Source organism: Macrobrachium rosenbergii, chromosome 27 (assembly GCF_040412425.1).
Source record: "Macrobrachium rosenbergii isolate ZJJX-2024 chromosome 27, ASM4041242v1, whole genome shotgun sequence".
Classification (NCBI taxonomy): domain Eukaryota; kingdom Metazoa; phylum Arthropoda; class Malacostraca; order Decapoda; family Palaemonidae; genus Macrobrachium; species Macrobrachium rosenbergii.
In genome coordinates, this window is record NC_089767.1 from 21,191,580 (window position 1) to 21,218,425 (window position 26,846).

General features: G+C 41.9%; 1 protein-coding gene across 5 annotated transcripts in view; it reads right to left on the reverse strand.

Annotated features, from left to right (window-relative positions):
• The window catches only part of LOC136853464 (pecanex-like protein 1), a 153,118-nt gene extending 142,226 nt beyond the window's left edge, over window positions 1–10,892 (reverse strand). For 3 of the 5 annotated variants that reach the window (XR_010857472.1, XM_067129056.1, XM_067129060.1), the window contains exons 1-2: window positions 10,691–10,892; window positions 2,503–2,645 (exon numbers count right to left, since the gene is read on the reverse strand). Coding sequence is in view for 4 of the 5 variants with exons in the window: in XM_067129056.1 (XP_066985157.1) it covers window positions 2,503–2,620 (118 nt within the window). In the remaining variant the exon portion in view is untranslated. The remainder of the gene's footprint in view (window positions 1–2,502; window positions 2,646–10,690) is intronic. The other 2 variants (XM_067129059.1, XM_067129057.1) reach the window with 1 other exon arrangement.
• Window positions 10,893–26,846: the final 15,954 nt, after the last annotated feature.

The following is a 26,846-nucleotide window of genomic DNA, read 5'->3' on the forward strand; positions in this document are numbered from 1 at the left end:
TGAGCCACCAAGGCTGGTTTCTGTAAAAGACTCAGAATATTATTTAGTCTGCGCTGAACAGGAGCCAACAACAGGTCCTCAACAACATGGGGTCACGCACCTGTTATGCCAGGTACTGACTGTCCTACCTGTGGCACTGCACGCTTACTGACAGGTGGACGAACATCATCAGAAACGCCCACTGACACTGGGCGCTCGGACACTGGACGCCCACTTGCTAATCGATTGGACACAGACCACTTAGAAGTTGCAGCACTTTTCGAAGGCACTAGATGGTCAGAAACTTGTAGTTTGGACACTAGGCACCCGTATGATGGGCACTCGGCTTCTGGGCTCTCATATGATGAGCGCTTGGACACCTACATCCATACACTGGACGTTCATACACTGAACTTTCCAATTTGGAACATTCAGACACTGGGTACCCACAAGCTGGAAGTGTGGACACTGAATGCTCATATGATGGGCGCTTGGACACAGAATGGTCACCTACCGGGCACTCATACACTGCACTCTCAGGCTCTAGGCACTCAGACGCTTTACGCCTATACACAGGACTGGCATACACTCTTCTGGATTTATAGCACTTGGCGGACACTGAATGAGTGTGAGGAGCTTGAACAGGTGACTCTCAAAAACTACACAAAGGGAGCGGGCTGCGGTTCCTCTCCATAGCTCGCTTATGAGCTAGGGGCTGAGTCATCTTCCACCAAGGCGCCCGTTATTTTCAACAGCCTCGACACCTTAGCAAAGCGCCCACTGCGCTTTTTGAGCTCATTAGAGTCCAAATCGCTAGACAATAAGGTATGTACATCCAAGCGGACACCTTTCCAGTGGCGGTCCTCCAGTTCCTGGGACTTACAGACAACAGGCTCGGTTGAGGAAGTGACTACTCGTGGGCAAAACCCACCGACCTCACTTGGACTGCCAGTTTGCTTCCTCCAAGGTGAGCAAGGGGAGTTTGGCGGGGACCTTGGTCTAGGAGCATCAGTGGGATGAGTAGCCACCCCCTCCACTGACACTGCACTCAGCACTGCAACAACACTGTTAAATTTGTCCATTAAGGATTTTCACTGAATTCCCAATCTGGGAAATAGTATTAACCAACAAATTAAATTTCTGATCCATTTGCGCTTCTAAGCTGGCAATAGCATTGGGTTCAGAAGAATGGGAGCCAGGTAACAGAGTAACAGGAAAAATCGGAGGACTGGAGATAGGGGACAAGGCAGTCACAGATGTTGAAGGGATAGTCAAAGCAGAAAAATCAACTTCCAGAGAATTAACTGAACTAGCGGAAGCTTTAGCAGTTGCCTTTCTCAGTTAGTCACGTTGTAATTTGTCTAAAAGGGTCTGCAAAGTCTTCCACCTCCCCTTATCCCAATCCTTACATTCTTCACAATTAAAATCAGGTGAGCAAATTTGCTCCCTACAAGAACTACAGACAGTATGGTTGTCATACTTGGCCGAAGTTAGTCTAGTCTTGCAGCCTTTGCTGCAGTACCTAATGCTAAACAAACTAGTCTGACATGGTTAGTCAAAAGTCAAAATCAGGAAAGTCACAACTGAGAATGTTAACTGAACATTACCTAAGCTAATTAATAGCAGAATGCTACCAAAATACAAAGTGTACTTCACCAAATGAAGAAAATATCCAACCATCCAGTGGAAAACAAAAACCAAGAGCTGCTCAATAACCAATGCTTGATCACTGACCAGCAGAAATGAATTGAGCTCTTTGGCTGTGTTGTACATATTCTTCCCCGAAAATGGGGGGGGGCAGTCTACCTACACCCAAAACAAAACGGCGCTACCTCTAATTTTGAATTTTGAGCTGTTGCATAAAGTAGAAACTAATAGCTATGTAATTATTTGGTATTGTTATGTACATAAAAAATGGAGACTTACAGTGTGCAACAGCCGCTACAGTGCAACAAACATAATGGCTATTAACATATAAAATAGGAGACTTACAGTGCACAACTGCAGCTACAGTGAAACAATCGCAAGGCAATTCAATTAAGTGACAAAGAATACACATATTTAGAGACCAAAGACTCACTTCATAATTAATACAAGTCCATCAACAAAATGAAGAAATGAAGGGTAATACAGGCTGAAACAGCAAAATAAAGCAAAAATCAATTAGGGAATCACGAGCACAGTAAATTTCTCGGAGGCAAGTCCACTGGTCTGTACAAACTGCAGGACACACTCGGAACAAGAAGTTTGTGTGTACAGTATAGAGGAACTTGGGAACCTAGATGAAGAGACAGCAAGCTGGATTCTTTTTTTTGAGTGTGCCTGGAAAAGGAGCTGTCACATCTAAAGGCGGTCATAAAGCAATGGGTTCTTAGTGCCACAATAACTGCATCATTATTAGCTGTTTTGGAACCTTTCAATTCAACACATTCCAAACAAAATGAAATATCAAATGAAGTACTTTTGTAAGACAGCACAAGAATTAATCCTAAATGCGTGAAACAAGTATTTAGCTTTCAATACCTATGGTTGAAGGAGGTTGGGCGGAGTGGGTGGGATGAGCTTCCATAATAGAGTTGCGCGAGCTGCAACCAACAGGAGGAGTTTCACTCTCGCCGCCTCCACTGTTTACTACCTGCATCTCTATTTCTTCGAATGATCGGCTTCTTTAAAATAAAAATAAAAAAAGAGGGGAGGGGTTATTACATACTGTACCTCATAAACACAATAAACACAATTAACGTAAAATTTTGCATACAAAAATATGATTTTGAAATCTTAAGACTGCATGCATAGTGGGAAAATACTGACCCAAGAGAAAACAAAGTGAACCTTAATCATTTCCCTTTACCTCCTCTTCTTCCCAATGAACACCATATTCTTTGAAAGCTTGATTTCCAAGTCAATGGCCCCTGTGGGCTTGTTCCAAATGAACAGGCTTCATCTCCTGAACAATAATAATAATATTTAAAATTTTATGGAGTAATCTACATTTAAGTTACTCCCAACATTTAAAGCGCATTCAAAGGTAATCTTATTACCTCAAACAAAATAATGAACTCCTGATATATATTTGAACATTACCTCTATCAGTACATACAAGTTTTTCATATTTATAAACACCATTACAAAAAATGCAAGTTTTCTGAGCTTACCCATACCATGACGTACACTTCAGCATAACTTGAGTGTTAATACTATAAATTAGCTTCACATGACCTGAGAGTTACATTTCTAAACTTTCACAAGGGTTGCATGCAGGGTCAGTTTTTAAAGAGGTGCACCTTGTGTGGCAAATCTCAAATGGGACTGGAAGTTTCTCCTTTGCAGTAACCCTTCAGCCACAGAGGCATTGTTTTCTGTATTCCATTCTTTAGCCATTCCTTTCTGTCTCTTCTACTTAGCTGTTCTAATTCCTCTCATTTCAGTACAAATCCTTCTGGGGTAAGCCTTTGAGTGTCAAGAAGCACATTTAATAGTCCCATTAATATGATCCTCAATACAGTACTAATGAACATGTAAGTCTGCCCAATTTACTCCAGACAACTTATTCATTTTGTACTTTAATCTAAATGCTGCACTTTATGGCATTTAATGTACATAATGTGAAAAAATAAATGTATACATATACTGTAATGTATACAATGTGAAAGCATGAATGTACTAAAAAATAAAATTCATAACTTCTAATGTAAATCTTAATACTGTATTAGACAAAAACCATATACAAACAATTACGTATGTATTAGGGTTACATAAGAAAGGTTTGTCAAGACAGTAACATCTATGAGTTCCATTGTGGAAGAATGAGAACCACAATTATATTTTTGTACAGTAACAGACGAAAATTTTTTCAAACATTACTTTCCTCAAGGATGAAGGGTTATTGGAACCTGCACTATCTCAAAAGATCCTGAACACTGAAAAGAATTATTTGAAAAACCCTTTCAGGCTACCGAAGTTAGAAAGTCATAATGAGAGAGGCTGTAGCCTGTAACAAATAAGCCCCTCTACATGACAAAGTACAAAGCCATTACAATATAAGTTCTACAAATAAAATTTTATTTTTTTAACATTAACCTCTTTATTATGATAGCTGAATTCCCTCTGCCAGCAGGGGGACAAATGTGTGTGAAACAGCAAAAAGAATTTAGTAATTAATAGTTGCATTCATTCTATACAAACTATACAACCATCCCTCTGGGTGAACTGGCATGAGCATCTACTTTCTTCAGCTTTCCTCTGTCCACTTGAGTGGGGAGGTTGTGAAATTAAACTTATCTCTATTATTATAGGTCATTCCCACATCAGTATATTATAGGAGATAAGGAACCACTGAGGAAAAAACAACTCCCAAGACAACTTTAAATATTTCAAATGGAATAAGACACTACTCACTTGACAATTAGATTCTGTAGGCAAGCAATGCTGCCAAGCGAAGACCAATTCATCAGGTCATAAGGCCCTCGAAGTAATGCTGGAGGAGTCATGCAAGGAATACCAATCTCTAGTGAAAGCAATGACGGTATGCAAACACCAACCAGAATGAAGGCAGTAAACCTATGCTACTGAAAAACTCAACATATTCCCAACTAACTAGGAAAGACTGTAATGGTGTACAGTGAATCTAACTGTTCAGGATATGATATCCCTTGCTGAAATGAGGACCTTTAATACTGCAAGATTCACACTGTATTTTGACGTCCTGTAAATAATGCGACACAGTGTTTATAGCTCTCTCAAATGACAGATTCTTGAATTAAAAGTACTGACACTGTTCTTAAATCAAGAAAGTTTACCTTGAACGAAGGTAAAAAAAAAAAAAAAAAAGAAGGGTCCTGGTTAGCATGGGCATTTCTAACCAGAGCCATAAACAAAAAAGTCATAGTATTTGAACGTAGGCAAACAGGCACATCAGGCTTCCTAGTGCTATAGAACAAATTCTTAAATTTGATGACAGGGACTGACAGGCCCTTCACATATAGTAAGTATCTGAAAAAATTGAATCAGGTAGTTTATAGAGATGTGGGTGCAGGAATGCTAAGTTCTTTAAACAACCCATTTGTTCTGGTGTAAAGCAATTGTAGAATCCCTACTGGACTTAATAATGCAGTCTACAGACCTTCAAAAAACCCTACTGTACCATACCAATGGGAAAAGCATGTCTAGACACAGCCAATCTACAAGCACGGCACCTACCGCCCATGCCTGAGGATCCTGGACCACAGAGCAATACACTGGAAGCTGACTGCTGAGCTTGGCAGTGAACAGATCCACTACAGGAGTCCCCTAAAGCCTCCACAATCCACAAATATTTGCAAACTTAGGGATGAGAATCAATTCTGAAGAAGCTCTGAACTTTTCAGTTTGACTGATCTACCACAATGTTTATCCTCCACAGAATGAACTGAGGGAGCAGTTGATATTGATACTGAAGTTAGCAATATAAAGTGTTTCTGGGTCTGAATCCCTCTATTCTATATCTTTATACTGTTACCTTCAATATTTACCCAATACAATGAATAATACTAAGAGAGAAAGAAAAACATCTTGCTCTAAGAGAAATCTATATCAAATTGACAAAATGAGTAAATACAAAACTATCAAGTTTTGACAATGCCATTATGATCAATCAAAACTGTAACTCTAGTTCATACACTAAAGGAAATTGTAATTGATGGTTAGCGAGCATACCACTCCCTACCTGACATTGCTAGCAACGTCGCATGGAAAAAGCAAAAACAAATGTGAATATCCCAGTATTATTGTGCATAAAAACTGTCTCAAGCTGGCATTGAGCAACTGCCAACAAGGCAAGCACTTAATAAAATCATCAGATGAAACCAAAGTGAAGTAAAGTTTGTAAAGTTCCTGAAAACCCTAGAATTATTCAATGTTAAGAGATGCTTCATGAATGAAAAATATACAAAACACCAACTGAAGTAGATGAATTCTATTTAAAATACTAAGGAATGAGTCATCAGAGTTTAGTAAATCTTAGAAAAGGAAACTTGGTTGGTTTTGGTTTACAGACGAATGTTTTTGATTGTGCCTCACATTTTATATAGTTTATACCATCACAGCCAAGAAACACAAAGGCATGCATCCTCTACCAAATGTCTGATAGGATGCTATGAACTCTTGATTTTGAACATGCTGCTTTTGCACCAATGTCGGCACACTTTCAAAATGTAGTAACCATATAGATTTGCTGAATTTGAAAGCTAAAAAAAAGGCAATGCTTAGTGATGTAAGAGTGGAACAGGGCAGTTTAGGAAAATGTTATGGTACAGATGAACAATTAAGAGGTTAAGGCAGGAAACACACCAAGAGGTGATGGGAGTGAGATATAGTACTGTGGTATGATGGGGAAAGTAGGACTGAGTGGGTGACCAAGATATGTTATTCGTGTCCGGAGAAGGGAAAATATCTCATGGAATGGGTGTGAGTAATATTTGTTCCTTTGTATAATGGTACGGATAATAGGTAAGGCTAACTAGTTAAACTATATAAATAGTTAGCAGTACAGTAAAACATAAACAATAAAACCTTGACTAAAACAATAATGAAAAATGAAAAAGTGTAAAAGTATGTACAATGTGGAATTCAATCTTTTTATCATTTACTACTAGTACTAAAGTAAAAGAGAGCTGAAGGAAATGATGATCAATGGAAAAAACAGAAAATAAGAAGAGGCACTGGAATAATGATCCTCTGTCAAGAGTATCTCAAGAGGATCAATGAGTAGAACTGTTTAAAACAGTGACGGCTCATAAAAGTAAGGTTATTGGTCAAGGCACCTTTGGCTGTAGTCCCAAAAAGGTGAATGCATGGAATTACTAACTTTCATGTGACAGACAATAAACTAGGGAACATGGGAAGCATACATACAGTAAACCCCCATATTCATGGGGGATGTGTACCACACCACCCCGCAAATAGCTAAAATCCGTGAATATTTAGAACCCTTCTAAAAACACTAAGAACTGCCTATTTTGATAGTTCAAACACACAAAAAAAGCTAAAAATGCTTATACACATATTATCCTACTTACGATGGGGTTAAGTTCCAAAAAACCCATTATTTGTTGGAAAAAACGTATCTCGAATATAGCCTACCCTACATTAGGTTATTCAGTACCATGTACAGGTAGTGTTCGAGTACGATAATTTGTTTTACAATAATTTGCTTTTATGATGAGGTTAGCAATTAATATTGATACGACATTATTTTGATATTACATATTTTTAAATTTTGAGCGCGACTGGCGCAGGCAACAGCGTACAATCAGGCAGTGTACGGTGTACAATACATTGGCCCGATAGGCTGGAATAGGGACATCAATTCTATGAGCCGACCTCACTTGCTCTCGCTGCGTAGGAAGTTAAAATATGCCAGTGTTCGTTTGTGATTTTTGTGTGTTTGTAAGTAAACTCTAAAACTCAAATTTGTATCAGTACAGGTAGTGCTCGAGTTGCGATAATTCGATTTTGCGATGGGGTTAGCAATTAGTACCGATATGACAATATTTAGAAAATATTTTTAAATTTCACGCAGGCGCTGGCAGTGAGAGAGACCAACTTCTTTTCCTCCACCTCTTTATTCCATCTTCTAGTTAAAAAAGTAAAAGATAATGATAAAAGTATTGTTAGTAGTGTTATACTCTTCCGTAAATGCGTACAGCCATAAACAACCGAACAAGAAACTGTTCTTTGCTAATAATCGAATCGGATAACAACAACCGCTTTGCTTGCATTTCAACCATTGTACGGTTAAACAATTACCATAGTTATGTTACAAATGGCGTTAAGTACAATAGGACTGATATACTTTTACATTATACCCTTATTCGGTATGGATAAAATATCGGCAAGGAAATATACTGCTATATTTAAACTGCAAGTTGTAGCTAGAGCTGAGAAAACAATGTTCAAGCTGCTAATGACTATAAATTATCATGCATTGGCAACATGGATGAAACTTGACCATAAACAAAGTTGGAGAGAAAGTATTTTAATCAAGACTATGGGCATGAAAGAACACATATTACTGCTGTTTTCACACCAATAAAAGATTAATACGTAAAACTTTTATTATGATGAAATCAAGAAAAAACAGCAAACAGAATCTTATTTTTTTTTTTACATGAAACAAACATGGCCCCAAACGGCCAGCCGCCATCATCTATTAACGAAAAAATAGCTAGATTAATTTCACAACGAGGCGTAGTTAAGCTATATTTCGACTTAAAAAGACTTCGTATAGCGAAAAATATCCTTGTCCCATATAAATAAAATATCTAGAGGATTAATTTACGGTAACTAGAAGCAAGAAAAACGCTCTGAACTGAGTTAAATGTGGCGAACTAAACCAAAACACTGATCGCTATGATCGCAATTTATAATACAAAAGCAATATGAAAATATATTATATACAATATTATTGGATACAGTGTGGTAAAGCATAACTTTTTAAAAGATCCATGGAAAAGATGCACATTCGTTATGTTGATGATTGTATAATACGTTAGTATGTGAATATAGAGTAGAGTATAATGTAGGCTAGGCTACCGTATATGTATACGACATACCATGTGTAGGCTAAACCTTGTTTGTTATTCAATTTTGCTTTATACTGAATTATAAGTCAATCTACATTGAACCTGCAGAATTAGCTGACACTAATAATTACTATACCATATATGTATAGAGTATACTGTGTAGTGTAGGCTAGGCTACCATGTATGTAAAGATGGTGCTGATTACCCTAGTGTAGGTTAGGTGATATTCAAGATACGATTTTTTCAACAAACAATGGGTTTTTTGGAACTTAACCCCATCGTAAATAGGGCAATAACTATACTGTACACATATATGTTAGCCTAGCCTTCACTATAACGTATACTCTATACATATACGGTATAGTAATTACTATCGGCTAATTCTGGAGGTTCATGCAGAGTGACTTATGATAATTCAAAACAAGGAGAAATTGAATAACAAACAAGAATTAGTTTAGCCCACACTATGGTATATTGTATACATATACGGTAGCCTAGCCTACATTATACATTATAGAGTACATTATACTGTACTCTATATTCACATATATTATACAAACATCAACATAACGAATATGCATATTTTCTATGGATCTTTTAAATTGTTATGCCTTAATTCACTGTATCCAATAATATTGTATATATTTTTACATTGCTTTTGTATTATAAACTGCGATCACAGTGATCAATGTTTTGGTTTGGAAATCGATTACGCGGTAAGTTTATTTCGCAGTATTTAACTCAGTTCAGAGCGCTTTTCTTGCTTCAAGTCAGCGTAAATGAATCTCTTTTATATAAGGTTATTTCGTTATATGAAGTGTTTTTGTCAAAATATAATTATATGTCTCGCTGTGAAATTAATTTAGCTATATTTTTTTTAATAGATGACATTGGCCGTTTGGGGGCGTTTGTTTTGTGTAAAAAAAAAAAATCAAGATTCCGTTCACTATTTTCACTTGATTTCATCACAATACCAGCTTTACATATTTATCATTTATCAACACAAAAATAACAATAAAGTAATGTGTTCTTTCATGCCCAGTAGTTTTGATTAAAATACTTTCTCTCCAATTTTAATTACGATAGAGTTTCATCCATGTTGCTGATGAACTATAATTTATAGTCATCCGCAGCTTGAACATTGTTTTCTCAGCTTCAGCTACAACTTGTAGCTTAAATTTGGCAGTATATTTCCTTGCCAATCTTTTATACATACCGAATAAGGGTATAATGTAAAAATATATCAGTCCTATTCTACTTGACGCCATTTGCAATTATGTAACTTCGTAATTGTTTACTTCCATATGATGGTTGAAATACAAGCAAAATGGCTGTTGTTATCAGATTTGGTTGCGCTACAAACAACAGTTTCTCCTGCTGTCTATGGCTGCAGTTACTTACGCAAGAGTATAACGCTACTGACAATATCATTATTCTCTTTACTTTTTTTAACTAGAAAGATGATAAAGAGATTGAAGAAAAAGTAGTTGGTCTATTGTAATCTGGTCTCCTCGCCTGATTGTGCATGCTGCCGCTCTATCACTATTAGAAAATTTTACAATATTTTATAAATATTGTCGTGATTGGTATTAAATTGCTTACCCCATTGCAAAATCAAATTATCGTATAAATTATTGTAACTCAAGCACCACTTGGGTACCTGGAGTATTTTAATGGTTTTATCACAAAAGTGATTTAGTCAAGAAAATTATATGAAAATACAGTAAATTAGTGAATATTTCAGGAAAATACCAAGAATGGAAGCGACTTCAGCGACAATGCGTATACCTTCCAGCAGAGAATCCAAGTAAATAGATGGAGTCCGTGACTCTGTGAGACTGGGATACGGGGGTTTAATGTATATATATATGATTAATATGGGTTTTGATAAAGCAAACTTAGTACAGTATTCTTTATTTTAAACAATAAATTAACTGAATGGATGCACAATCATGGTAATAATAGACTGAAAGAACAGACAGATGAAAAAATGTAACAGTGCAGTCCTTGTACAAACTTAAACAATAAAACTTGGTATGGTAACTGCATTATATAAAATAATGGATAATGCTAAAATGATGTCAAAAACACCTATCAATAAACATTTATAAAAGTTATCAATGGTATAAACAATTACAGTAATTATATACCTTATGTGCTGGGCAGGGTTGTTGACTGACGGGAGTTGGGATATCGTTGGCAGTTGTGAGATGCGTAGGTGTCAGTTCTTCCTTGAGGCAATCGGTGGTGTCGAATATATGATGAAGGAGGTGATTCACTTTTATCCCAATGACCACTACAGAAAGCGACTACTAGATGAGCCATCCATCCTGCCAGCCAGGAACCACACCACTGGAAAATAAAATGAATTTCACAAATACAGTAAACTTGTACTGTAGTAATTTTTCTATAAAGAAAAGGAATAAAAGGGATTTTTCTAAAATGAAAAGGAATACAAGGGGGTTTCTTAAAATGAAAAGGAAAAAAAGGAACAAGTTAAAATGTTTATTATTAAATTAAATATCCAATATAATTTGTTACCAAAAATGACATTTTTATGATAAAATGAAATTTCATTATACTTACCAAAACACTGTAAAAGCTTTAATCTCTTAAATCGACATCGCCCGGTGATAAATTCAAACTTTTGTTTGGAACGCTGATACAATTGGCGGAGACCCAACCCACTGGATGCCAGTGTGGGTGTTGTGGCAGGAGACATACCCATGAACCCAGGTCAGTTTCATTACACAATTAGTGAAAACCTGAGATAACGTCTCCCCCTGCGGGGAGGAGGAGGCCTTTACATTACAGTGTTTTGGTAAGTATAATGAAACATCATTTTATCATAAAAATGTCATTTTCATTATAATGACTTACCAAAACACTGTAAAAGGATTCCACATTTATGTGGTGTGTGGGATGAGGTACCAGTTATTGAAAGCAAGTTACACATAAAAAAAAAGAAAAGGAACAAACTCTAACCATGTGTATCTTGTTGATCCCTACCAACAAAAGGGCAGGAGTCACCTTACCTGGTTGATGGGCTTTTGCAGGGATAGTACTGCTGCTGGTTGAAGCTCCATTGGCCTGCAGAGGCATTACGAAGCACTGCAGCCACTCTGCTCCATAACAACCCAAGTAGTCAGGAAGTACACCGCTGACTAAGACAGGGTGACTTCTTGCTTGCCCTGAGCAATTGGAAAGCAACCAGACTGGAAAACGGCCTCACTAACCTAAAATAGTTAAATACATCCCCTTCCCTATATCACCCTCAGCAGCTCAATTCAGAATGGAGGGTACTCCAGGTGAACTGAGCAACTCGCCCCATTAACTCAGCAATTGATAAACCACAGGGGAAGGAAAGATAAAGAACCTACCCCCCTTGTGTGTTCCCCCTAAAACCAAGCCAGCTATCGATACGGGACCTAACGCAAACAGGTCCTGATACGCAACTTCGACCTCCCTAAGGTAGTGGGACGCAAACACCGACTTCGACCTCCAGAAGGTGCTCTGTGTGATCTGCGAAAGTGACTTATTATGACGGAAAGCCACTGAAGTTGCTATTGAGCGCACTTCGTGAATGTGAGACTTGACTAGGGCGTATGCCCTTCTCGCTGATGCCTGTGCGCTCTAAAATGAGTTCCTTGACCGAAGAAAGCCAGGGCATTCTTGGATAAAGGTTTGGTTGGGATCTTCACTGAACACCACAGGTTAGGAGTGAACGCCCTTCTGGATGCTGGCGTTATGGCTAAGTGTTGATAGCTCTAACGGGCACAAAGAAGCCTCCACCTCCTGGAGGGCCAGCCACTGAGAGGTTCTGAATGGTAAAGGATCGAAATACGTGTTGAAGGGGACCTGTTTCACAGAAAAATTCAAGATGAACGAGGTAAACAGCATTACCTTGTGAAAACCCACTCTTGTCAATGGCCTGTATTTACTAACCCCTTGCTGCTAAGCAAAGTAACCAGAAAAAGGGATTTAGTGAGGTCTCTAAGAGAAAGAACTTCTAAAGGTTCAGACTTTTGAGACATCAACCACCAAAACCACATCTAAATTCCAGGAAGGGCAGGTTTGGGGTCTTAGCTGTGTCTAAGGACTCGAGGAGGTCTGACAAGTCTCGGTTATTTGATAGCTCAAACTCCCTATGGTAGAAGACGGAGGACAGCACAGCTCTAACCCTTGATGTGGTTGATGGCACACTTTTCTTGAATCCTCTGCTAAAATGAAAAAATAGGCAAGTTGAGTTATAGACGAAGAAGAGGAGATACTATTTTTTCTACACCAGTTCCTGAAGACTGTCCACTGGATTGGTATAATTTGCTAGAGGAGTCCTTCTGCACCAGAATAGCCTCTGCAGCCTTGTTTAAAACCTCGCGCCTCTGATGGAGCTTCCTGACAGTCTGAAGCCTGTCAGAGCGAGTGGACAACTCTGGTGGAACTTCATTAGGTGGGGTTGTCTGAAAAGCGACTTTTGAGGGAGAAGCCTTAGTCTATCAGGAGATCTAGCAGGTCCGGGAACCATCTTGGCTAGAATGGGGGCAACGAGATCAGTTCGACTCTTCTGATGGAATTTCACTTTTCTTTTTTTATCACTGCCTGATGAGCCCAAAGGAGGGAAGGCATAAGCAGGGCAAACAGGTTCATTCATGTCTAGGAGCATGAAGGCCCACCAAGTGAGTCAGTGGGCCTGGAACTGGTGAGCAGAACACTGGGACGATGGTTCTTGGAGGTAGCGAAGAGATCTATTATGGAGTGCCCTACAGATTCCACAGATCTGAGCACACTTGCAGGCAGGGTCCACTCCGTAGGGAGAGCCTGGTTCCGACGGCTGAGTTGGTCCGCGCGAGGACGTTCAGCTTTCCTTCACAAACCGAGGAACAGGACCACCCTGCTGTCCGCCTGCAGAAGGTCCTCGTAGCTTTGAACAGGGAGAAGGAATGGGTACCTCGTTTCCAGATGTAGGCTAGAGCCGCCAGTTGTCGGCGTGAACAGCCATCATTGCTTGGCCTGAGACGGGGTCGGAAAGTCCTGGAGAGCGAGGTGAATGGGCCAACAGTTCCTGATGTTGATGTGGAGTTTTTCTGTTCGGGTCCGACCAAACTCCTGGACGCCCTGAGGGGTTGGGCAGAGATGCTCCCACTCCAACATTGGACGCCGCCTGAGAACATCTGCAGGGATGGCTGTCTTGGAGAAGCATCTAGACCCTCCCAAGCCTTCCGGCGATTTCCACCAGGAGAAAATGCCCCTTGACGCCGTGGGGAATGCTGAAGACCATGGAGTCCGGCTAGTCCTTCTGTCCCAAGAGCCCCTGAGGAAAACTTATGGTCTCATGTGCAGATGCTTTAATCTCATAAATTGCCCGCTGACTAGAGTTCTCTAGAGGAGTCATCCACTGACGGCGGAGCAACTGTCCAGGGGAGGAGAAACCTTCCACCGCCTGAAGGCAGGAGGAGACCCTTGGGAGACAGGAAAGCCCTGTGCTAGACTGACCAGAGTCATCCCCAAATAAAGAATCCTCTGTGAAGGAACTAAGCTCGACTTCTTTTCCTTGTTTATCAGAATCCTGCTCAAGCTAACCTTAGGTTCTAAAGGTCCTCCATGCAGCGGTCCCTTGATGATGAACGGAGCAGCCATCGCCGAGGTACAAGGAGATCCGAACTCCTCCAGGTGAAGCCAATGACCTATCGGGCGAGGAATCCTGGGTGAACACTTGCGGGCTGGCGACAGGCCAAGCAGAGGGGCTCCTGAACTGCAAACTCTGTCCTTGAAAAAAAAAAAAAAACAAAGATACTCTCCTGGAGTCCTGATGTACTGGAATGTGGAAATAGGCATCTTCCATGTCGAGGGTCACCATCCAACTCCCCGAAAGTTAGTGCCTAAAGAACTGAGCGGCTCAAGCTCATGGAAACTTGAGCCACTACAGATTTGAGAGCACTTATGTCGAGAACTGGCCTCCAACCCTCCCTGATGACTGGGGATTTACAAACAGGCGTGTCAGAGAAGTCTGCCACACATCCTGTACTTCTTCGGCGTGACCGCTTTTCCCCGCAGAGATCGGGACTTCTGTCTCTAGGGCCGAAACTTGACTGGAGCTCGGAGTATGCTGTCATGAAATGGGAGAATTGGAGAGAGGAGGTGGTTGGGCAAACGAAGGCGGTAGCTCTAGCTGAGCAGCATGCACCACCCACTGATCTGCACCTCTGTCTCTCCATTCTCCCAAAAGAGGCTGAGTCTGGCCCCACCGCGCATGGAGGACAGGGATCCTACTGACTACATGACGACCTTGTGGCTCGGGAGAACTGTGGACCCTGGAGTTGAGCGGACCTGAGGTGTCGGACTTGGAGTTAAACGGATGCCTGTTAAGAGGAGATGGTCGCATCTTGGGTCAAAGACAGGAGCAGGCCTGTTTGGTGGAAGACATAGACAGGATGTGTGTGACGACGCCTTCATCCATGGCTGACAGGACGCTCTTCACTACTGCTTCTGGGAAAAGGCCTCTTGTCAAGCAGCAACATCACCGCCTTCGCGTAAGAAGTCACAGCCTTAGATAAGGAACGAGCACCAAGTTTCTCTTCAGGAGTGGGCTATGGCGAAGGGGGAGGAATTTCGCCGTCACCATGGATAGCAATATCGCAGAAAAAGGAACTCCTGCAGATTTTCCAAGACGCTCTTCAAGTACATCAGCCTGTCTCCACCTGTTTAAAAATAGCCCATTGACCAATCGATAAAGCTGACAAACTTGGAGCTTGAAGAGGTTCTGGAAAATGTTCTCACATCTAGGGCAGAAAATATTTGGCTGCCTTGAACAAATGCCTTGAGGGGTCCATTAAGGAGCCAAGTCCTTGTGCTGAGAAATTATGATCCCAGTGAAGGAGAAGCCCTGCTGTAATAATTTTGCCTCTTTTCTCGACAGCTTTGAAGGAGGGCACGAACGTACGCACTTACCTGAGGACCTCTTTAGTTTCCAACCACGCTCTACTCTTGTAATGCTTTCTTGGAAGTGTGGAGTACCAACTTGGGAAGGGCATGGCAGACATTGTTTTCCTAGACGCAACGTAGAAGTCGGAGAAGAGGGCGCTGTCGCTGAAAATGCTGAGGCACGCACTGGCAGAAAGCTGAGTGAGGTTTTAATGGGAAGAAGGCCCCGACCACCTGACCTTCCTCTTCACCAGAAAGAATCGGTTCCGCGTCTAGACCGGGCTCCAGGAGCGAGGAGGAACGATTTTCTTTATCCTCAGGAATACCAAGGACTTGGCGGATCACCTTTTCTAGCTTCTCTTCCAACAGAATAGACTCCTGGGAGGGCGAGGATGTAGCCAAGGAGCAGATACCGGTAGGAGGAGGAGTAAGAGGCCCGGGCACTTGCGGCGGAACTTCCTGGAGAGGGCTAGGCCTCTTGACTGCCCTAGGTGACCTGGGAGGAAGCGTCTGAAATGTATCTTCTTGATCGGATCCCCACGCTGAGCAACCAGGTATAGGGCTGGCTGTCCTTTTCTTGAAGAGTTTAGTAACCCTAGGGCAGGAATTATCCAAGATTGACTCTTTGCTACACGTAGAGGTCTGATCCTGTCTATGGCGACGAGGAGGGGGGGATCCAAGAGCTGGAATATGAAGAGACTGAAGATAGAACTGCTGCCATCTCCCACCGGAAGAACTTAACCTGTAGTGCCGCTTCGATCAAGTAATCGCCTTGACGGGGTTTCCTGGGAACAATTCATCCGCGATGTCGGGCGACATGGTGAAGATTGACGCTACGATGGAGAAACACTACGCGAGCTTACGCGCCTAACCTCCGGGCCTTTGGCGAATCATCACAGCCTCCCTGAAGCTGGACGCCTCAAGGCGAAGTCAGTTTACTTACTTTCGCCACCAGACTAAGGTTTTCCTGTGCCTTAGAGGACGAGCCTGCTCGGGCAATAATTTCGACCTTCGCCAGCTACCGACTGTCTTCAGCCTCAGAAGGCGAGCGGACAGTTGCCTTTGCCCGTGGCGCAAAGATTCAGAAAACGAGCAGACCTGCCTGAAACATGATCGCGAACAACCACACATTGGTTATCACCAACACCAACACTCGACGCCATCACCGACGCTAACGCTCGATCACGGCAAGAAAGACTAAACTTAAGACCGCTCATTTGCGCTTTCATTTGATTTCTGAAAAGAACTAATTGATTTATCAGCCAGGCTGGGCTTGGTCAGGGAAACATACTGGGAAGCTGGTGGAAGAGGGGGAATATGAGAGGGGAAAGAGCAGCAGTAGAGAGGGGGTAGGAGAGGAGGGAGAACAGCCTGGGTAGAGATGACGCCGATGCCACTCACCTAAGAAGAAGATAGCCTAGCTTCACGCTAAAGGCTTTCCTATCCCTATCCCTAACTAAAGTGCACACTGATGAACCAATGCTTGCCAAAACTCCGACTCCATCCCATACATTCACTGCATGTGTTCTCCTGGGAACACTCTTGACCCCTACATGCTGTACACAAAGAATGGTGGTCGTACTTAAGTTTAACTAGTTTGGCGGAGCACAAATTCCCTGCGCAAACCCTGGATCCTAGAAACTTGAATCCGGCATAGCTGCTTCAATTCCCAGAGCTAGGCTAGCTAGATTAATAAATGGGAAATTGAGTACTTTTACCAAGAGAGATCGCCACAACTAAGCGTTTAAGCAGACAAAGGAAACCAACAGTTTGAGGCAGACGGACGCCACGTAGATGCCTCCCACACGCCTCCAGAATGAAACTGACCTGGGTCTATGGTATGGAAAGTCTCCCTTGCCACAACACCCCCACCACAGCATCCGTGGGGTTGGGCCTCCCGCCAATTGATCACAAGCTCAAACAAAGTTTGAAAATTTATATCTCGGGATGTGTCGATTTTAAAGAGATAAAAGCTTTACAGTGTTTTGGGTAAGTCATTATAATGAAACAGATACTTTACAAGTGAAATATCTTGGAGCTTTGATCCTGGGGATAAAGATAAAATGAAATATGGTGTCGTTCCATAAACCTTCCACATAACGCAGTATGCACAAACACAGCAAGCAGGCACTTTCAAAACACAAAATCATAGACAATCAGCAATGACAAGAGGAGTAGCAGCAGGAATTTTTTTGTTTGCTTCTTGTCAATGAAACCATCTTCCTAACCTGGTCCATGATTTTTATTAATAAATCATTTCTCTTTCTATGCTATAAACACTGTTCAAGTGGTCATTGTTTACATGATAATCCATATTACATTTGGCTCAAAATTTTCTTTAGCATAAATAGCTGACTTGGTCACAAAGATAGCTATTATTCTTGTGGCTTTATGTGCATGCAGATATAATGAATCTCACTATCAGATATTTGTTCTGCCAATTTTATAATATTGTATGCTTGCCTGAACAGCAACAGCTGGTATGACCTTTCTGCGCACCACCAGAATACAGTTTTGCTTTCTAACATTGCTGAATATGATTTAGACCACACTGAACAATAAAGTAATGTTTGGCCATTGTGAATAAGCTCTTTCAGTTAAAATCGTGTATCCTCCATTAAAAGTCCTTAAATTACTGCAAGCCATCACATTCTTATTAAGTGATACACTTACAGCATACTTTGCCCGTAAACAAATAATTTTCATATGACTATAAAACTATGGAAGTGTTCCAAAAAGTACGGATGCGTAGATGCCTGTACATTGGAGAGACTGTCATGCTACTTTGAAGCAACCAAATGATGGTATACAGTATTCTATAATTGCATGGCATGATCACATGCAAGGATACAAAGATACCTATTCTGATGGGGACCAATCCAGTCCTAAACCAGTACCAAATTCCAAAACCTAAAATTACCCCTATTGCAAAGCACAAAATTGAGTAGCAGCTGATTACTGAAATGCAGTGGTGACTTTATCAGGTAACACAAGGCATCATAAACACTTTTTCAATAACACTTAAACACTGGAAATGGTTTCATCTTATACTGTCCTTGAAACTGAAGAAGCCAATGGGACTACCAACCCAACAATATTTCCTACCCAAAGGAACCAACAACCTAACATCCTTTTTTGGCCAATGGAACCAACGATCTAATGCCCTACTCTGTTAGATGAAAGCAATAACCTAACACCCTTTTCTAGCCAATGGAAAGCGCAACCAAACAACCTTTTCTAACCAATGAGATCAATAAACTAACGTCCTATCCTAGCCACTGAGACCAACAACCTAATGCCATTTCCAGCTCCAGCCAAGCTGCTAACAGCATCAGCATCAGTTATGAAATTCTGGCTATACAGCCAACCTAAAAATCCAAAGTAACTATTTAACACTTGCAGTAAAACCCAATTTCTTTATGAATAACATTAAAATATTGATATTAAAATCACTGCTAAGTAATTTAACCCATGAGGTGGCTCCTTCCCCTTTGATTAAAGCGCGAGTTCTTTGTTTCATTTGCCAAACTTACACAATGGGACCCTGGCCCTCAATCGCCATACTCTGTAATGGCACACCTGTGTGTGACAGGATATGTCAAAAATTGTACATAGCCTCTTAAACCTATGGTCCTCCCACCAGGGTGACTGCAACTCTGACCTTTCTTACTGGACGGTCAAATGGAATTCATCTTAATATTATATCCCAGCAAGTTTGGCTCATTAATTATGTAAAATTGATTGCTTACTTAAAATCTCCACAAAGGATATTAATAATTGAGTGATAATCTAATACCATAGCCTTAGTAACTGCCCAATCTGTTCTCTCATTTCCATACCTTCCCACATGAGCTGGTGCCCAACAATAATTCACCCTGATACATTTACATGAATGCAGGATGACAAGCCAAACCTCTACTTACAACAGGCATTGAAAGGACATCAACTGCTTTAGCAAAGGTAAACACAGTTGACTAATAATAATCAAAGACCACCAAATCAGACTGCTTAATGCAGGCTGATTTGGTGAGAATTTCCTTGATTATTTGAAAGGTTTTACCACTTCATACATTTCTGGTAAGAAGGCAGAACAAAAAGGGGATAATATCTCAACAATGACATCTCTACCTGTAACAGCACATCCAACTCCGTCATTTGATTTACATCTTTCAGTATGCTGTACATACTGTATCCTTGGTGCTCAATATTGTCAAGAAATTCCCTTTTATTTCATTGGAATATGACATTTTAAAATTAATAAAGTTTTACTATACACTTACCAAGTAACTACAAACCTATTAGTTTCTAACTATTGCGGCAGCTTAAATTTTGAAATTCATGGTAGCACTTCTGTTGTTTTGGTGTAGGTAACTCGCCTCACCCACTTTCAGGGAAGAATAGGTACAAACTAGTTGAAGAAACTTTAATTTGTTTGTGCTCCTACGCCCATGACAGGGAGGAGGAGGGCTCTGATCATGTACAGAAGTTAGTTGGTCAGTATATACGTATAAAACTTTATTTTATTATAAAAATGTCATTTTTATATAAGTAACTTAACAAGTAACTATATAGCTGAATACCACACTGACAGGAGGTGGGATACATGGACATATACTACTCAAAAATGCCCAGTAACAGGGATGAATTTGAAACACAGTAGAACCCCGGTCCTCAACCGTACCAGAACTCGATATAACTGGATTTCGGCGCAAAATTTGAAGTAAATTTTGCGTCGGAGCTCAAACAACAAACCAGAATCTGACCCAATGAACTGTTATGCCTTGTAAACAAAAGTAATGGTCAAATAGCCACTAGTTGGCGCTGTTGGCACTTTTCCAAGCGCATTTAAAAGCCGCAAGCAGAAGCCCATACACACTGCTGCTGTTGTTTTGAGAAGTACACACTTGTACAGGTATTGCATCAGTGTTTTTGGCTTTCTGCACTGCATTTTTATTAAAGCATGGGTCCCAAGACAGCCATTGCTAGCAAGCAGAAGAGAAAAACAGTAAGAACCACAATAGAACTTAAGATGGAGATTATTGAGAAGTATGAAAGAGGCATTCATGTGACTGATTTAGCATCACAGTTTAAGCTACCTAGGTCAACCATATACATTTTTGAAAATAAAGAGGCTATAAAAGCACTGGTGTTGCTAAGGGGGCTACTGTTTCACTAAACAGAGGCCCCACAATATACATGAAATAGAGTAGTTATGTTAGTATGGATAAATGAAAACAGATTGTTGTGATATGTTTCAGAGAGGCTATGATTTGTAAAGGTTGAAAGTTTGCATAACTTTGCGAAAAATAGAGCTGGATCTAGTAGTACCAAGCATGACTTTATGGCCAGTTGGGGATGGTTCGATAGATTTAAGAAAAGAAGTGGCATCCACAGTGTTGTAAGGCATGGGGAGGCAGCGAGTGTTGATAAAAAAGCTGCAGAAAAGTATGTAAAAGATTTTCAACAGATCTTTAACTGTGATGAGACAGGCTTCTTTTGGCTTTTTGAAGAAAATGCCAAAGAGGACCTACATTACTAAAGAGGAAAGGAAAGTGCCTGGCCACAAACCAATGAAAGACAAGCTAACTTTGTTGTTGTGTGTGAATGCTAGTGGAGATTTGAAAAAAAAAGCCTCTGTTAGTCTACCACTCGGAAACTCCTAGGGTTTTTAAGAAACATAAAATGCTTAAGAGCAAATTAAATGTGATGTGGAAATTAAATGTGATGTGGAAATCTAATGCTAAAGCTTGGGTAACAAGGCAAATTTTTAGAGAGTGGATTTCTGAAGTGTGTGCCCCCACTATAAAAAAAATAACTTCAGGAAAAAGAATAAAAAAATAACTTCAGGAAAAAGATTTGCCTCTCAAGGCACTTCTCGTCTTGGATAACGCCCCTGCCCACCTCCCCAGACATGGAATATGAGTTGGCAGACGAGTTTAGCTGGCTAAAAGTCAAGTTTTTGCCACCCAGAACTACCTCACTAATCCCGCCTATGGACCAGCAGATCATTGCTAATTTCAAAAAGCTGTACACAAAGGCACTTTTCCAAAGGTGTTTTAAAGTTACCAGTGAAACTAGCCTAACTTTGACCAAATTCTGGAAGGAACATTTCCACATTCTTAGTTGTGTCGGGCTGATAAGCAAAACATGGGCAGATGTTTCTAAGAGGACTTTAAGAGCAGCTTGGAGAAATCTTTGGCCTGATGGGGCTCCTCTTAGGGGCTTTGAAGGTTTTGATGCCCCAAGTCAGCTTGCAGATGACCCTGAAGCTGATCCCCTTCCTCTGCCTCATCCAAATGTTGAGGAAATTGTTTCTGTGGCCAAGTTCCATGGGCTAGAGGCGAGTTTCGATGACAATGAGGAGCTGGTTGCAGAACACAACACTGAGCTGACAACAGAGGAACTCCAGGAACTTCACGAGGAACAGCAGAAGATTTTGGCTGAGGAGGTGTCTGGAGAGGAGGAGAGCAAGAAGAAGTCAACTTCCAAAGAAATCAAGGAGATGCTTCTGCACTGGGAGAAATTCCAGGAGTTCTCTGAGAAGCATCACCATGACAAGGAACTAGTTAACCAGGCTAATGATTGAGTTGACGACAATTTAGTTAACGTCTACAGAAAACAGCTACAGAAACGCCAACAGCAGACAACACTGTACAGAAATGCCAACAGCAGACAACACTGTACAAGTTTTTTTTCTAAAGAAGAAAGCCAGCCCAGTCGCAGTGAAGAAAGATAAAGAAGGGAAAAAACTCCTGAAGAGCAGCAACCAGATTTTATGGAAGGAGATTCCCCTTCCAAACAATGACACTCTCCCCGCACTTTCCATATCCATTTCACAGATCCCGATCTCATCAATGCCGGGCGGTGGCCCGCTGTAGTTGTTAAAAACTTTTTTAATGTTTATAAATGACCTTGAGATACAGTGAATAATATATTCATGCAAGTTAAAGCAATGAAAGAGGTCATAAATATTGAATTATACTAGCAGTACATTTCATTTTGTGTTTAATCCACAGGTTACTGTACAGTACTGCGCTTCATTAAATGAGTGTCCTGGAGACGTTCAGTGCGTGCTATTCATGAGTGTAAAGGTATGGGCCATGCTGTAGTTAAAAACTTTTTAATGTGTTTACAAATGACCTAGAAATGCTTGTAAGGTTAAGGATTTTTGTGTAAATTACAGCTCATAACAGAAGTACAGTATCTAATATTTCTACATTTGATTTTGCATTTATTCCACAGGTTTACACTTCACTGAATGAAGGCCAAAAAATCCAAAATTAGCGAGTATACTGCACTGCCTTGTGAGAAACCTATCCTTTTATCAATGGCATGAAGCTTGCTGGCTCTCTTGAAGGTAAGCTGTGCGCCACTGCTAAGAATAATGTCTTCGTAAGATTCCGAAATTACGCACGACCCAAAGTTCAAATGGTGGTCCTGAAAGCCAACTGAGATCAAAGCACAAAGTTCCAAGCCACTCCCGGAGTGGCTTAACTTGCTTACTAGTATCTAAATGTTTGATTAAATCACTGATGTCTCTGCTGGAAGACAGGCTATCCTCTATGTTTGGAATACTGAACTCAACATCGCTCTGTAACCCTTAATGGTAGATTTTGTGAGTCTGTTTGATGTTCTAAGATATAGAAGAAAATCTGCGATTTGGGCTACAGACATTTGAGAAAAGGAAATATTTCGCTCTCGGCACCACTTCCTAAAAACTGCCCACCTGGATTGGTAGACTGCAGAGGAAGATTGTTGCCTGCACTTAGCAATAGCCTCTGCAGCTTTCCTTGAAAATCCTTTCACTCTGACAAGCTCCCTGACAGTCTGAAGCCTGTCAGAGCGAGAGTGGATAGCCCTTGATGGCATTGGAGGAATTGTGGCTGTCTGAAAAGACTTCTCCTCTGAGGAAGCAGCCTTGGGAAGTCTGTCAAAAGGCTCAACAGATCGGGGAACCACTCTCTGTGTGGCCACAAGGGAGCAACTAGGGTCACTGACACGTTGTTGTGTGAATTCGAACTTCTCAACACTTCCTCACCATGCTGAAGTGGACGATACGTGAAGGTCGAGGTTCGACTTGAACCCGCAACATGGCATCTAAGCTGCCCATGCTTGTGGGTCCGGAGCCGGGGAGCAATACAAAGGAAGATGATTGTTCCTTGATGTCGCAAACAGGTCTATCGACGGCTTTTCCCACAGCTTCCACAGGTTGGTGCACACCTGTGGATTGAGTGTCCATTCCGTCAGTAGGACCTGTTTGCCATGACTCAATTTATCCGCAAGGATGTCCATCTTGCCCTGAATGAAGAGAGTCACTAATTGGGTCTTGTTGCTCCTTGCCCAAAGAAGAAAATCCTTTTGTCGCTTCGTAGAGCATAAAAGAATGGGTCTCTCCTTGATTCTTGATATACGCTAAGGCGGTCATACTGTCCAAATGAACCGCTACTGTCTTGTGGGAAGGTTAATCGCAAAGTGTTTAAGTGCCAGGTGAATCGCTTTAGTCTTTTTATGCTGATGTGGAGGTTTTTTCCGAAGGAGACCATGTTCCTGACACTCCATGTTGTTGGAGAAGGGCCTCAACCAGATCCAAGCGCCTGAGTATAACGTTAGGTCGAGTTCATGAGCCAGGCAGACCTCCTCTGTCGAGAATCTGCCCTCTCCACTTCAGCCACCACCTGAGGTCCTCTTTTATTTGGAGAGTGATGCTGAAAATGAATGAGTCCAGAACGACTTCCTTTTCCAATTGGCCTGAGGTAAAATTGCAGTGCTTCTGTATGTAGCCTGCCTAATGGAACGAACTTCTCTATGGAAGAGAGAGTTCCAAGAAGACTCATCCATGCATTGGCTGAGCAGGAGTGGCGAGTTACAAAGTCCTGGACTTTCTTGCAGCAAGACAGTATCCTTTGTTGGGATGGAAAAGCCCGAAAACTCTGAGAGTCTCACTATCCCCAAATATAGAATATACTGAGTCAGGACTAACTGTGACTTCTTTAAGTTTATTAAAAGGCCTAATTCTTGGGCGAGACGAAGAGTTTCTGCAGGTCCTCCTGCGGCACTGAGACTGAGGAGCCTAGGAGCCAATCATTCAGGTACAGAGAGAGAGTGCTATCCCCATAAGATAGCCATTTCGGGCTTAGGGAGCCAACACCAGGTAAAACCGAGGCCCGAGTCCGGCAGAGTGCCCTAAACTGGAAGACTCTGTCCTAAACACAAATCTCAAATACTTCCTGAGTCCGTGAATTGAATGTGGCAAGCACCTTGCATGTTCATCGTAACCATCCAGTCTCCTGATGGATGATCGACTACACCGACTGATCTCGCTCTCCATTTTGAATTTCACACTGAACTAAGCGTTCTGGCACTGGACGCCCAGGACAGGTCTCCATCCTCCGATGACTTGGGAACCAATGAAGAGAAGTGGTTGTAAACTCTCGTGCTTACATCCGACTACTTCCACGGCTCTTTCTAGTAGGGCTGGCATTTCCCAAGATAGGGCTGAAAACCTCTCTGAGTCTACTGAGTAGGCTGCTAAGCTGATGGGAGAGGTTACTAAGGGAGGTTTCTCCCTGAAGGGGATCACATAGCCTTCTCTTAATACTTTCAGCACCAACGGCTCCACATTTTTCTTCTCCCATACTGTCCAGAAATGGGAAAGTCTTGCTCCCACTGGAACACAGACAACAGACGTCTCATTTTCTAAGAGGTGGTCTGTTAATAGGTTTCCTAGATGGCCTGGAGGTTCGGAGCTGCTGGCTCTAGGTCGGGACTAGAAACAGCCTCTAGAACCTCAAAAGGGTTGTTGCTGCAGGGGCGACAACATTCTAGTAGTGCTTAAGTGGCTCTTGCAGGGGACTTAGTTCTTTTGGTGGATTGAGTGAGAAGGTCTTGAGTCGACTTCTTTTGTAGATCCACTGAAATCCGTTCCAGAGTGTCCTGCGGGAACAGACTATCCTTGTCCAAGGGTGCAAAAAGAAGCGAAGAATGTTCTGATGAGGATTCCTTTGCCATGCAATGAGCACCACAAAATCTCGCTTGAGGACTCCTGTTGTGAAGATGGTTGCCAGTTCTAGCGCCCATCTCTTACAGCCTCTATCCAAGACCCCAGCAATTCCCTGAAAATGGGTCTGGAAGGTTCTTGAAGGGACGCATAGTCTTCATCTTCTTGGCTAGGCCCCACCGTCCAATCTAGAAAACTAAAGATCTCGAGGACTTTGAATACATCATTAAGAAGATGGTCTAACTCCGAGGTTGTGAAGAGAATTCTGGCAGAAGAGAAAGCAGAGCGATAAGAAGCATCTATGACACTGGAGAAGTCCCCTTGAGAGGAGGCAGAAACTCCCAAGGAGGGAGCTTCTCCAATTGCATAAGGCAGATACTTCTGCCTTATCAAACGAGAGGGAGGCGTACAGAAAACCGCCCTCCCAACTTTCCTCTTCTCTGCTAGCCAGGCATCCACGTGGCTGAAAGCTTTCTTCGACGACGAAGACAACACCATGCACGGCAGTCTAGCGGTACCTGGTGGCTGTCGCATGAAGTAGGCCAAACCCGGCGTTAATGGGATGACTAGAGAGAAGAACGATGGGTAGCAGACCAGGAAAAACCTGAGTAGTGCCGAGTAATGAGAGGTAGGTTGCTCCTCTTCTGCAGGTTCCCGACGGAAAAACGGTGATCTTGGGGTTCCACGCGGTTTGCACTGATTGATTGGTCAAGAAGGGTCAACACTTCATCGCTTGGCGGAAATTCTCCTTCTTGCAGCCCGAACTAGGAAATTCTTGCGTCGCCAAGAAATTAGAAGTGGGTGGAATACGAGAGGCGCCCCCAGCGACTGGACACACGGACGATGGGCATCCACCCGCTGTTGAAGCAGACATTGACTCTCTGGAAGCGACTGCATTGTCCGCGGACACTTGGTGCCCCAAGGATGGGCGCTCGGCGATCTGACGTTCCCGCTCCGAGCGGTCAAACACGGGCTCTTCTAACTCAGAATCTGGGTGCTCACGAACAGGCAAGGCAAGAGCTGCGCGCTTGTGCGATGGGTGCTCGGACGATGATGGGTTCTAGGACATTGGGCGCTCTAAAGGTGAAAGCTCGGATGCTGAACGATCTACGAGTTGGCGCTTACACACACCACTAACGTACACTGGGCGCTCGTACCCTTGACGCCCATGAGCTTGACTGGCACATACTCTTGTTGGCGAATCCCAGAAACTACAAGAAGGGAGATGGCTACGTTCTCTCTCTACTGCTCGCACGACGGGGTAAATCTGAATCCATCAAGCCACTCCGCCTGTTAATGCCTAGATACATGGGCAAAATGTCACGCATTTAGATGGAGAATCTGAATCACTTGAAGAAAGGGTATGGGTATCCATTCGAACACCTTTC